At 41.3% G+C, this 13,035-nt stretch overlaps 2 protein-coding genes across 4 annotated transcripts in view; one reads left to right on the top strand and one right to left on the bottom strand.

The window, feature by feature from the left end:
* Window positions 1–3,875, bottom strand: part of Mrps27 (mitochondrial ribosomal protein S27) — a 95,076-nt gene extending 91,201 nt beyond the window's left edge. For both annotated transcript variants that reach the window (XM_004651545.2, XM_045133402.1), the window contains exon 1: window positions 3,797–3,875. In XM_004651545.2, coding sequence (XP_004651602.1) covers window positions 3,797–3,869 — 73 coding nt within the window. In that variant the 5' untranslated portion in view covers window positions 3,870–3,875. The remainder of the gene's footprint in view (window positions 1–3,796) is intronic.
* A 120-nt stretch (window positions 3,876–3,995) lies between these two features.
* Ptcd2 (pentatricopeptide repeat domain 2) overlaps window positions 3,996–13,035 on the top strand; it is a 41,503-nt gene continuing 32,463 nt past the window's right edge. The window contains exons 1-3 of one of the 2 annotated variants that reach the window (XM_004651544.2): window positions 3,996–4,111; window positions 5,608–5,700; window positions 8,419–8,548. In XM_004651544.2, coding sequence (XP_004651601.1) covers window positions 4,000–4,111; window positions 5,608–5,700; window positions 8,419–8,548 — 335 coding nt within the window. In that variant the 5' untranslated portion in view covers window positions 3,996–3,999. The remainder of the gene's footprint in view (window positions 4,112–5,607; window positions 5,701–8,418; window positions 8,549–13,035) is intronic. The other variant, XM_045133866.1, reaches the window with a different exon arrangement.

The following is a 13,035-nucleotide window of genomic DNA, read 5'->3' as shown; positions in this document are numbered from 1 at the left end:
TTATTTAATTTATTTATTTTGGAGAGAGGAAGAGAGATGGAGAGAGAATGGGCATGCAAGGGTCTTCAGCCACTACAAACTAACCCCAGACGCATGCATCACCCTGTGCATCTGGTTTACGTGGGTACCGGGGAACTGAACCTGGGTCCTTAGACTTCTCAGGCAAGTGCCTTAACCACTAAGCCATCTCTCCAGCCTCTAAATTCCAATTTCTTTTTATTTATTTATTTATTTGAGAAAGTGACAGAAATAGGCAGGAGAGAGAGAGAGAGAGAGAGACCAGGCACAGCAAGGCCTTTTGACTACGCGTGCGCCCCCTTGCGGTGGGTGCACGCATCTGAAGTTGTCTACGCAGTGACAAGAGGTCCTGGTGTGCCCGTTCATTTGCATTCATTCTTTACCTCTCTCTCTCCCCTTGCAAATAGATAAATAAACATTTAGAAAAGTAAATTTTAAATAAATAAAGTAAATATTTAGAAAAACTGAAAAATCATCAACATGACTGGAATTAAACTTAAAAAGGATTCATAATCCAGAGTACCAGTGACATTTTTTATTACTATCGTCGATTATTTATTCTCTGTCTTCACCTAGTATATGCTTCATTCTAGCATAAGAAATCACCCTTCTATATTCCAAAAAAGATACTATTTAGACCATCACTCAAGAGTTTTGAACAGAGAGGTAACAAATTGGGGATAATTGTGAGAAAGACGGGACTCCCTGAAGGCCCCCTTTGTGCAGCTGTTCAAGGAAACTGCATGAACTCACAAGAAAAAAGAAAAGGAATAATAAATTTTAAAAAGATCAGCTTTTATGCTTTTCTTAAAATATTTTTGTATTTTATTTATTTATTTGAGAGAGAGAGAGAATGGGTATGCCGCCAAGGCCTCCAGCCACTGCAAAAAACTCTAGATACATGCACCACTTATACATCTGGCTTTACATGGATACTGGGGAATCAAACCTGGGTCCTTTGGCTTTGCAGACAAGCACCCTAACCTGTAAGCCATCTCTGCCACCCTTAATATTGTTTTAAAATGAAGTAATGGGTGATCACTTTCCATCTCTCATTCTCGACTGAGGGTATAATGAAATGAACATATGTATAAAAAATTCAAATATGGTAAATAGAAACCTTTCATACTTATAAAGCTTCACAGAAAGATGAAATTTCTGTTTTAATAAAAATGCCTTTGGACATATTATTTTCCTATTCCTCCTCTAGCAAATTTTAATAAAAACAGTGGCTTAAGTAACACAGACCAATTATCTTATAGCTCTTCAGAAACAGATGACGAAATGAAGTAAACAATGTCAAGATGGAAGATCTAATCACACTGTTAAATTTGAGTATGTACATAAATCTCATTAAAATGCAGTCTGTGGGCCTGACATGGGGACAGATTCTTCAAATACAACAACAGCTAGGTAATGATGACAATGACAGACCTCAGACCAGATATGAAAAGGGGATACACTGATTTCAGACTTACAGCTTAATTCAATCCCCCTTTAAATATGCAATGAAAGAGCTGGAGGGATGGATTAGCAGTTAAGGCATTTGCATGCAATGCCAAAGGACCCAGATTCAATTCTCCAGGGCCACATTAGCCAGATGCATAAGGGGCGCACACATCTGGAGTTTGTTTGCAGTGGCTGGAAGCCCTGGCCCATTCTCTCTCTCTCTCTCTCCCCCTCTTTCTCTGTCAAATAAATAAAAATATTTTTAAAATATGCAATGAAAATGTTGACAATTTTTTTGTGCCTATTAACACTCAGATAGTTTTACTCAGAGCAATAATATTCTCTAAAATAAATGTCCTCCACAAAAATAAATGTTTCCTCCATTTAAATCTGAAATGCTTTCAAGGCCTAGAATTTCAAAGTTTCATGAGAAATGATTGGCTCTTGGGGATGGAGAGGTGGCTCAGTGGTTAAGACACTTGCTTACAATGCCTGATGGCTGGGTTCAATTCCCCAGTGCCCACATAAAGCCAGAGGCACAAAGTGTCTGAAGTTCATTTGCAATGCCAAGAGGCCCTAGTGCACCCATTCTCTCTCTCTCTGCAAATAAAAATATTTTTTAAATGGCCTACTCATATTGTTGCATATTTTATGCATTTTGGCTTTAATCAAATGCCCCTAAATAGTATAAGCAACCAGTATACTCTTCCTTATCTAGCACTGTGGGTCTTGTTAAGATTGATAATTTCAGCAATTAACGTCCTTGTCTGTAAAGCCTAACAACCCAAGTTTGATTCCTCAGTACCCACATAAAGCCAGATGCACAAAGTGGCATGTGTACCTGGAGCTTGTTTGCAGAAGCTGGAGGCCTCATTCTGTCTGTCTCTCTGCTTGCAAGTATATATATATATACACATACATATATATATATATATATATATATATATATATATATATATATATATATATTTTTTTTTTTTTTGGTCCTTCAAGGTAGGGTCTCACTCTAGCCCAGGCTGACCTGGAATTCACTATGGAGTCTCAGGGTGGCCTCAAACTCAAAGCAATCCTCCTACCTCTGCCTCCCAAGTGCTGGGATTAAAGGCGTGTGCCACCATGCCCGGCTTTAAATAAAATACTTTTAAAAGTGAGTAGCAGATCATTCCCGCTGAGCTGGCAGGCATTGTGTATACCAATTTGCCAAATATGAAATATGAACATGAACATTTTTACCAGGCAATTCACCCACTTACTCTTCAGAAAACTCTGGTGGCAAACTATGAGGTGTGAGTAATGACCACACTTGAAGAAGTATGAGCATGTAAGTGTATGTTTCTTTAAAAAATTTTTTTTAAATGTTTTATTTCTTTATTTGCAAGGAGGGTTTTTCTTAATGTTTTATTTGCCAGGAGAGGGAAAGGCAGAGAGAAAATGAGTATGGGCACACCAGGGCCGCTAGCCACTGTGCATGAACTCCAGGTGCATGCACCACTTTGTACACCCGCCTTCTTTAGGCTCTTCAGACAAGCACCTTAACCATTCAGCCATCTCTCCAGCCCTGTATGTTGCTTTTTCAAACAGCAGTTAAGGGAGGTTGAAAAGAAGAGATAAAACACACTGGGAACATTGACTGTGATTTCTGAATTTTAATCATAAAATCAGGCACGTGGATTAGGAGGTTGAAACCATTGCAAAGTTGGCTTTTGTAAATACTTTGAAAGGTTTTAATCTTCAGGTCCACTAAGAAGACAATCAACTCCGGGTGCAACTCAACTCAGACACCACAGTGGTCCACAAGTACCTTTTAACATTTGTTGCCTACACCATGAAAAAGAAAAACTGTAAAGCAAAGGTTAATCAGGAGTAGTGCCTACGATCTGGTAAAGTGAGATTAGTACTGAAAAATTCTTTCATGACGTGAAGATCAGGGGGTCCGAATGACCAAGGATGTGCGTCAGGGAAAACGTTCTACCTGATGCTCTTGCGGAGAAACCTCAGAAAGGAGAAAACAATCCCACCTGGGGATTTTTTTTTCAAGGTTAGAAAAGACTACCACGTTAACACACTCATCCACAGCCTTCTTCTGCTCTTCTCATATTTAGAGTGGCAGATTCTACTTAACGAAAGGAGACTGGTCAGAGACCTTACCTCCCTTTCTCTGTACTTTTAAATATTCCAAATGGGTTCTCTAACACCTCAAAATCCCAGAAGCATTTACTCTACTTTTTTTTTTCCTTTTTTTTTTGAAAGCCTATCGCTGCTTTCACTCAATGCGCAACGTAATCAGAGGCTCAGCGGAGCAGTCCCGCCGAAGGTGCAGTAAACCAACCTGCCGGGGAAAGGCGAGGCACGGACGCTTTGCGGGCCAGCAGCATCCCGCGCCGCACGCTGGGGGCCGCCATCTTGGAACGTACCAGGAGGAGCGCGGGGGAGAGGCAGACCGCGTTCCGGAAGTGGGTGGATCTCCCGCAGGCGCAGTATCTCCCTCCCCCCCCTCCGCCGGCGCTCGCTATTGGTACGGCCCGGGACAACATGGCTGCCACCCTTCGGCCCCTGGAACGAGCTCTGCGGCAGGCGCCCGGGCCTTGCGTGCGTCCCCGGGTGACAGGGGCGGGTTCGGCCTGCTGCCGCCGCGCCCTCGGAGGTATCCGCCGCCTCGCCGCGCGCGAGGAGAGGGAGGGAAGAAGAAGGGCGTGTTAGAGACCCCGGCGGGCATCTCCGTGGATCTGACCTCCTAGCTAGCGCCTGCGTGCCCTTGCTCTGGGGGGCAGCCCTGACCCCTGGGGGGCGTGCATGCCCCCGCCCCGCCGCTTGGGGGGGACAGCCGGTGTCTGAACCAAACTTGGGGCTATAGTACTTTCTCGAGAGGGTCTCTGATCCCTGGGTTTCCTTTGCTGCAAGGTTTCGGAGCAGAGCTGTTGAGACAACTCGAGTTTGGAATTGTGCTGCCCGCAGTCTCAAAGATCTGGGGGGGGGGCGGGGGCGGGGTGCAGGTTTCCTTATTTTCAACATTAAGCCTTTTTGAAAAGATTAAATATGAGAGTGATAATCAAAATATTTAACATCTCATGTCAAGGCTAGAGTGCGTCTTACGTATGTGAACTCTCCTCCAGACAGCATCAGTGGGAGAGGTACCATTTTATAGGCTTAAGGCATTTGTTCTAAGTAGCAGGAAGCTGTTAGAGACCTGCAGCTAACCACTTCACAGGACTCTGCTGTCCTAAATTTTTGTTACCTTACTGTATTGCAGAGAACTGGTTCGTGTGTGATTGTTTAGCTGAGCTTCATCTGTGTTTACCTCATGCACTACCAAGGATCCTAAAGAAAGGATAATAATTTCCCCAAAGCTGTGGTTTAGTGATTTCTGACTTAAAGCTGAATCCAGATCTGAAGGGCCATCTTCACAAGTCTAAACTAGGAGTTACAGTGTAGTTTTGTTGTTGTTTGGTTTTTCGAGGTAGGGTCTCACTTTAGCTCAGGCTGACCTGGAATTCACTGTGTAGTCTCAGGGTGGACTCCAGCTCTTGGTAATCCTCCTCCTACCTCTAGTTTTTTCCATTGATTTTTGCTTCTCCCAAGATGAACTAAATCTTGTTTTGTAATTAAGTGAAAGTTATTGGGCTTTTTCAAAAAATGCATTTAATTTATTGGCAAGGAGAGATTGGGTGTGCCAGGGCCTCCAGTGCTGCATATGAACTCCAGATGCATGGCCCACTTTATGCATCTGGCTTTACGTGGGTACTGGGAATCAAACCCAGGGTCATTAGGCTTTGCAGGCAAGCGCCTTAACCACTGAAACTCTGTCCAACCCTATTAAGTGGTTTTTTTGTTTAGATGCTGTTACTAGCCCTTGACCAGATGCAAATGCCTGCTTTTCCTTCAGATCCCAGCCCCCTGTCAACCAGTCTTCATACACAGTTAATCACTTCCTTCCACATCTCACACATAAAAGTTCTTGTGATTTGCATTTTTTGATGGTGATGTTTTCCCCCATCAGGGTTACTGTCATATCTGTGACCTACCTAGATGAATTATGTATAGATGAAGAAAAATAATTAGAAGCAACCAGCTCTGCTCATGCTATTTGCGAAGTATAAAGAAGTGAAATGACTTTACTGATATCCTTTCTTTAATTTTTAGCTAAAAGATACCTACTTACAGATAGCATTATGAAATTAAAAGAATTTCAACATAAGAAGATGGCTATTGCATACAATCTTACTGGCACCAAAGGTAATAAGACACTTTTGTTAATTCTTTCATCTGTCGTTCAAGTTTCCTCTCTCTGTGTTCCCATTCATTTCTTTTTCCAGTGACCTTCTTTGTCTCGTAAAAAGATTGAGAACATTTATTTTCCTTGTCCATCTTTGTAGTCACTTTTCACCTTGCACTCTGCTGCTATGAAGTCTACAGCTCTCCTGCTACTCTACCTCTGTACCAAAGTATAGTTTCAGGACCAGCGTCTGCATCAGTTGGGGGTATTGATAGACATGCAAATGAAAAAGCATCAGATGCTTCATGTGCACTATATAGTTTAAGAATCCAGATGAATGCGGGTCAGGGGAGAGGGAACATAAGAGTGCGTAAGAGAACAAGAGCCAGAGTCAGGTGTGGTGGCGCACGCCTTTAATCCCAGCACTCAGGAGGCAGAGGCGGGAGGATTGCTGTGATTTTGAGGCTACCTTGAGACTGCATAGTGAATTCCAGATCAGCCTGGGCTACAGTGAGACCCTACCTCAAAAAAAAAAAAATAAAAAGCATAAGAGTACAACCTGATGGGGATATGATCAACATATTCTACAATAATGTTCTCAATTTAAAAAACAAATAGTACTTTTTTGAACAATCATCTGCATACGTAGTTTACATAAAGGTTGTCTTCTGTAGGTAGTTCATGGTCATTAATGGGATGCAATGGAGTTTGGGAAACTTGATCGTCACAGTAGTTTCCACTGTTTTCTCTCGTGCTGGCAACTCATGCTCTATGTAAATGTGTGTGCAAATGTCTTCTGTCACTTTAATCCTCCCATAGGTTGTCTGCCAGCTTTATATGAGTGCTCCTACTAACGAAGCTCCTCACAACCCCGAGTCTGCCATACAAATCTCATATATCATATGTCCACCAAGTGGGATACTGCTCAATAAGTGTCAGTGCGCTTGGGGGGAAGAAAAAGAATCCAAATGATTGTCTTTCGAATGTTGGTGTGACACTTTGTGAGGGGATGTGATGGAAAGTGGAGTTTCAAAGGGGAAAGTGGGGGCAGGGAGGAAATTACCATGGGATATTGTTTACAATCATGGACGTTGTCAATAAAAAAAAAAATGTACTTTGTGACTCACATGAAAGCACAAAATAAAGTAAAGGCGTGTTGAGGCATTTAGTATTTGTTGACTTTGGAAAAGTCAGTAAGATCAAAGATTTCATAAGCAGAAGAAACTTGGCTGTAAAAGTCTGGGATTTACTTTGAAAAATCTAATGTGTTTGGGCAGTGTAGAGGAAACAAAATAAGCAACATAATAATTGTTGAGGCTGATGGGCAAATAAAAATAATTCTATTTTATATTATTTTATAGTAGTTATATTGTTTTATATTGTGTGTGAATTGTTTGAAATTTTTTAATTTAAAAATCTAAACCTGTAACAACACCCCTATACTAAGTTCCTTTCTTTATAAACACATCCAAGACTTTTTTTTAAATAACTTTTGTTTGTCCCTGTGGACTTTTTTCACTATAGGGCAGCTCTCCTTCCTCTCACTGTCAGATGTTGGGGAGCACCTGATTCACCCTTCCTGCCTCTGTTCCCTCCCAGACCAGTCTTACTGCTCTACTGATCATGCAGTTGTGGTGTAAAAAGATAAGCCTCGGGCTGGAGAGATGGCTTAGCTGTTAAGCGCTTGCCTGTGACACCTAAGGACCCTGGTTCGAGGCTCGGTTCCCCAGGACCCACGTTAGCCAGATGCACAAGGGGGCGCACGCATCTGGTGTTCATTTGCAGTGGCTGGAGGCCCTGGCGTGCCCATTCTCTCTCTATCTGCCTCTTTCTCTCTCTGTCACTTTCAAATAAATAAATAAAAATAAACCAAAAAATATTAAAAAAAAAAAAAGATAAGCCTCGAGAGTGGAGGAGAGTATATTAATCTCCTCTTGAGTCTACTCAATCTAGTTTACATCAGTCTTTTATTTTCCCCTATTTTGAATTGATGAGACATTTACAGCCAGGGCTCCATGTCATTATTTATTATTCCTAATTATCATAGCCATTGCGCACATATCCTGAAAGGTAATTGACTTAAAAATCAGTGCCGTTCTGCATCGTCAGATTGATATTTCTAAAATCCTGTCGACATTTGATCATGTGAAGAGACCACGACACTCTCTTGTCTACCACACTGTGCATGTACGCATCCCCTAGTCTCGCTTTTCCCTGATGGACTGCCTTTCTGGAGTCCAGTGTGACTTTGTCATTGTTGTTCAGTCCTCACAGCTCTTTTACCCCCAGTTCTAGAATAGAAACGATTCCCACACTTTTTACTTTTTCTGCTTAGTGTCCTACCAACTGATAGCTTGCATATCTGGTTATGTTCCCATCTCATGAGTCACCTATAGATTGACTTCTTTGGGTTGGATGCAAACTTGGATGTACCCAGATGTCACTCAAGGAATCAAAATGTCTTTTCTTTTGCTCCTACCCCAAAAAGTTATATTTTCTGAAGATGTGGGTAGGGCCTGGGCCTGTGTCTCATATAGCACAGATGTTGTGTATGAGGGACCATCTCCTGGTGCTCACTGCTGTAGAGGAACCAGACAGTGAGGGGAACTGTGTGTTCAAGAGTCCCCTGAGTGTCTCTTTGTAGGGAGCCATGTTCAGACTTCGCCTTGTCCCTGAGGGCAGCCTCTTTATAATCCCATTCAGCCTGAATGATGCCATCATCTTGTGCTTTCTTCCAGAAAGCTATTTTAGAAACTTGGAAGAGAAATTGACCCAAAACAAACTCCTCTTGAAGGAAGAGTTGAAAAACTTACTTCATTTGTGTCAGACACGGGAAGATGTGGAACTAGCTAAAAATGTCATTTACAGGTGAGACACTTCCTTAGAATCCTGCCAGCCTTCGTTTTTGTTTGTTTGTTTGTTTGTTGGGGTTTTTTTTTTTCCCTACTCTACCTTCCCCAGAGCAATCCCATCCACTTGCAAGAGTTCAGCTGTCATCTCCATACTGATGACTTCCAAGTGTCTCAGCCAGATGCCTGTCTTCAGCTATAGGCATTTGTATTTATTCATTTAGCAAATTCTCTTTGAGTGCCTGCTGCACATGATGGGCTGAGAGCAGAAAAACAGAATTCACAAACCAAGAATTCCCTCAGGGCTGGAGGGTTGGCTTAGCCAATAAGGCGCTTACCTGTGAAGCCAAAGGACCCAGGTTCTATTCCCCAGAACCCACAAAAGCTAGCTGTACAAGGTAGCACGTGCATCTGGAGCTTGTCTGCAGTGGCTTAAGGCCCTGGCATGCCTAGTCTCTCTCTCTCTCTCTCTCTCTCTCTCTCTGCCTTTCTCAAATAAATAAAATTTAAAAAAAAAGAATACCCTAGCCCATTCACCACCTCCACTTCCCTCTCTCTAGACCTTAAGCATACACCAGTATATTCTCAAAGTCATCAGCATATAGAATAAATATTTTGCAGCCTCTTTCCTCTAATCTACTTTGCCTCTTTACTCTGATGCTTCCTGTCTCCCCAGTACCAACGTCTTAGTTTAGGCTTCAGAGCTGCTCCAATGGCCCATGTCAGTGGCCTCTTTACTCTTATTTCTACACTATGCCTGATAACACCTTTTTGAGGTTATTTATTAGAGTTTGCTATGTCAGCAGGAAGATTTGGGGATTCAGAAAGGCTTCATTTGAATTTCTGGTGCCTCAGTGTACCTCTGTATCTCCTCTTCCTTTCAGTACCTACCCCCCATTCGTTAGCCTGGTTTGAGTACACTAGCCCGAGTTGTCAGGCCTGGAGTGCTGCCCACAGGTGCCTCAACTTCTCTTGTCAAGCAAAGTTGTGTGATCATACCAAATTTAGTGGGAGGGAAATGGACCCCACTGCTGAATGGAGAGATCAGTATCATATATGGGAGGGAAGGAATTGATGGCAGCTATCTTTGGGGCCTATCTACTATTATTTTATATCTATTTTTTTACAGATTTTTTTTCTGTGCAAAAATTCTGTGCTTCGGTGGCTTTCTTTTATATAGTTTGTTAAAAAATATATTTATGGCCGGGTGTGGTGGCACATGCCTTTAATCCCAGCACTTGGGAGGCAGAGGTAGGAGGATCACCAAGAGTTCGAGGCCACCCTGAAACTACATAGTGAATTCTAGGTCAGCCTGAGCTAAAGTGAAATACTACCTCGAAAAACCAAAAAAAAAAAAAAAAAAACCAAAAAACAAAACACTGTATCTATCTATCTATCTATCTATCTATCTATCTATCTATCTATCTATCTGTCTATATATTTAGGCTTCAGAGCTGCTCCAGTGGCCCATGTCAGTGGCCTCTTTACTCTTCTTTGTACTTTATGCCTGATAACACCTTTTGAGGTATTATTAGAGTTATTATTAGAGGTATTATTAGATACATAAATATATTACTTATTTATTTGAAAGAGAGATTGAGAAACAGTGAGTATGGGCACACCAGGGTCTCTTGCCACAACAAATGAACTCTGGACACATGCACTGCTTTATACATCTGGCTTTATGTGGGTGGGGGCAATCAACCCTGAGCCATCTGGCTTTGCAAGCAAGTACCTATAACCACTGAACCATCTCTCCAGCCCCCGAGTTTGAACTTTAAAAAAAAATTCATAGCAGGGCGTGGTGGCGCATGCCTTTAATCCCAGTACTTGGGAGGCAGAGGTAGGAGGATCACTGAGAGCCACCCTGAGACTCCAGAGTGAATTCCAGGTCAGCCTGGGCTAGAGTGAGACCCTACCTCGAAAAACCAAAAAAAAATAAAAATAAAAAAAATTAAAAAAATACATTTTATATATATATATATATATATATATATATATATATATATATTCATTTATTTGAAAGGGATCAAAAATGGGCGCACCAGGGCTTGTTACTGTGGAGAAACTGTAGATGCAGAGCTACTTTGTACATCTGGCTTTATATGGGTACTAGGGAATTGAACCCAGGCCAACAGGCTCTGCAAGCAAGTACCTTTAACCACTGAGCAATCTCCTCAGTCCCATAGTATGAATGTTTTTGTTTGCCTATTTGGTTAGTTTGTTGAACAAAGTTTTTCTATATAATCCAGGGTGATCTCAAATTCATTATATAAGCCAGTTTGGCCTAGAACTGTTTTTGCCTCAGTTTCCCAAGTGTTAGTGTTAAAGGCATATGTCACACAACCCATCTTCCTTTATATAGTTCTAATTATTACTATACATTGTATTACTATATGTACTAGATATATAGTGATTTGTTTTCAAAATTAATATATTTTTCTTATTAATCATATCAGTAAATTTATTTTTATTTATTTATTTATTTATTTATTTATTTTGGTTTTCCAAGGTAGGGTCTCACTCTAGTCAGGCTGACCTGGAATTCACTGTGGAGTCTCAGGGTGGCCTTGAACTCATGGTGATCCTCCTACCTCTGTCTCCCATGTGCTGGGATTAAAGTCGTGCACCACCGCGCCCGGCTCATATCAGTGAATTTTTAATAACAAAACAATATGCCACTGTAGGGTATTTTAATTACCTGGCCCCCCACTGTTTGACATCTAAATTATTTCTAATTTTTCACCAACTGAATAGTGCCATGATGAGTGACTACATAATGCTCATTCTTTGCTTCTGTTTTGTAAAGAATATACTAGGCAGCTTTTCATCACTGTTACAAAATACCTGAAGTAGCCTCCTGATATTTTAGTTGCCTCACAGTTTTGGATGTTCTAGGGTTTGGCATGTCATTAGCTCAGTTCTGGTGAGGGTCCCGAGGCTGTGTATGTTGTGGGTGGTAGTGGTGGTGACGAGCTGTCACATCTCGGAATAGAAGGTTAGAGAGCTGGATGCGCTTTTATAATAACCCACTCTTTAGGACTACGAGGGCTCTCCCTCTGAGAGCAGCATCTTCAGTTAACCTAAGGGTCTTCTGTTAGGCTCCACTCTTAAAGACTCCACATCTCAGTACTGCTACATTGCGGACCAGATTTCTAACCCACAGACCCTTGGGAAATGGACCAAATTCAAATCACAACACAAGGTAGGAACCTTTTAAAGCTGATCAGTATATGCTTTCAGACCGCATCAGTAAACCTACATTCACATTTCGGTTTCACAGTGTTAAATCATCTCTGGCTAGTTTTCCTCCTCTTTATTCTTTTACTTCTCAAAGCCAGCAGATGTTTATAAGAATGACAATGCACAATAAGAAGTCTGACCACTCTTTCAATTTTATTTCCATTAGATATGTCCAAAGTATGACTCTTTTTTCTTGACTCATAATTTTTTATGGATGCTCATAACGACACCCACTTGCTGTCCTTCCCCACTTCTTAAGGCAGCTGGGCAAGGGCATCCACAGCCTGTACAGCCCATTCACTGTCTTCCTAAGACAGGCAGTCTGCAGCTGGGACAGGGTCGGGAGCTAAAACAAGTTCATGATGATTGAGCCACAAATACATAGTGACTGTTGTTTGATTTATGAAAGGATTTTATTTCTTCTTATTTATTGTCAAGAGGTAATTCAGGAGGGTACTTAATAGGTTGATATTGTATATATGTAAGTACAATGATTGTGATGGGGAGGTAATATGATGGAGAATGGAATTTCAAAGGGGAAAGTGGGGGGGGAGGGAATTACCATGGGATATTTTTTTATAATCATGGAAAATGCTAATAAAAATTTTTTAAAAAGGAGGTAATTCATCATCACTTACTAGCCCTTTTATTGACATTAATTTCACTTGGAATGTGAATGTCAGTGAAAAGACTTCTGCTTTCTGAAATCTGGCACAGGTTTCTCATGAGACTTTTTACTGAAATAGTCTATTAGGTTTTACAGATGTTTTTCAGCGTGACTTACATTTAGTAAGAACTAATGTTGAAGAATTACTATATGCCAAACAAATCGTTATCTCATTTTATCCTCACAAAAACTTTTTAAAATTTTATTTATTTGGCAGAGAGACAGAGGCAGATAAAGAGAAAGAATGGGCATACCATGGCCTCTAGCTAATGCAAATGAACTCCAGGTGCGTGTACTGCCTTGTGCATCTGGCTTCTGTGGGTTCTAGGGAATAGAACCTGGGTCCTTAAGCTTCACAGGCAGGCATCTTAACCACTAAGCCATCTCTCCAGCCTACAAAGACTCTTTGTCATGTTTTCACATTGTAAATGAGGAAACTGAGGTACCAAGTGATTAAATGATTTGCTCCCAGGTACATGGTTTATAAGTAGGAGAGCTAGAATTTGAGTCATCATTGTAGAACCAGTCAGAAGTCCTTGGTCACTCTGCTCTCTTATCTTTTTGTTGTTGTTGTTGTTTTTCAAGGTAGAATCTCA

The sequence above is a fragment of the Jaculus jaculus genome, chromosome 14, assembly GCF_020740685.1.
Source record: "Jaculus jaculus isolate mJacJac1 chromosome 14, mJacJac1.mat.Y.cur, whole genome shotgun sequence".
NCBI classification, from domain to species: Eukaryota; Metazoa; Chordata; class Mammalia; order Rodentia; family Dipodidae; genus Jaculus; species Jaculus jaculus.
Note: the sequence above shows the minus strand (reverse complement) of the source record. Positions and strands in the feature narration are given on the sequence as shown.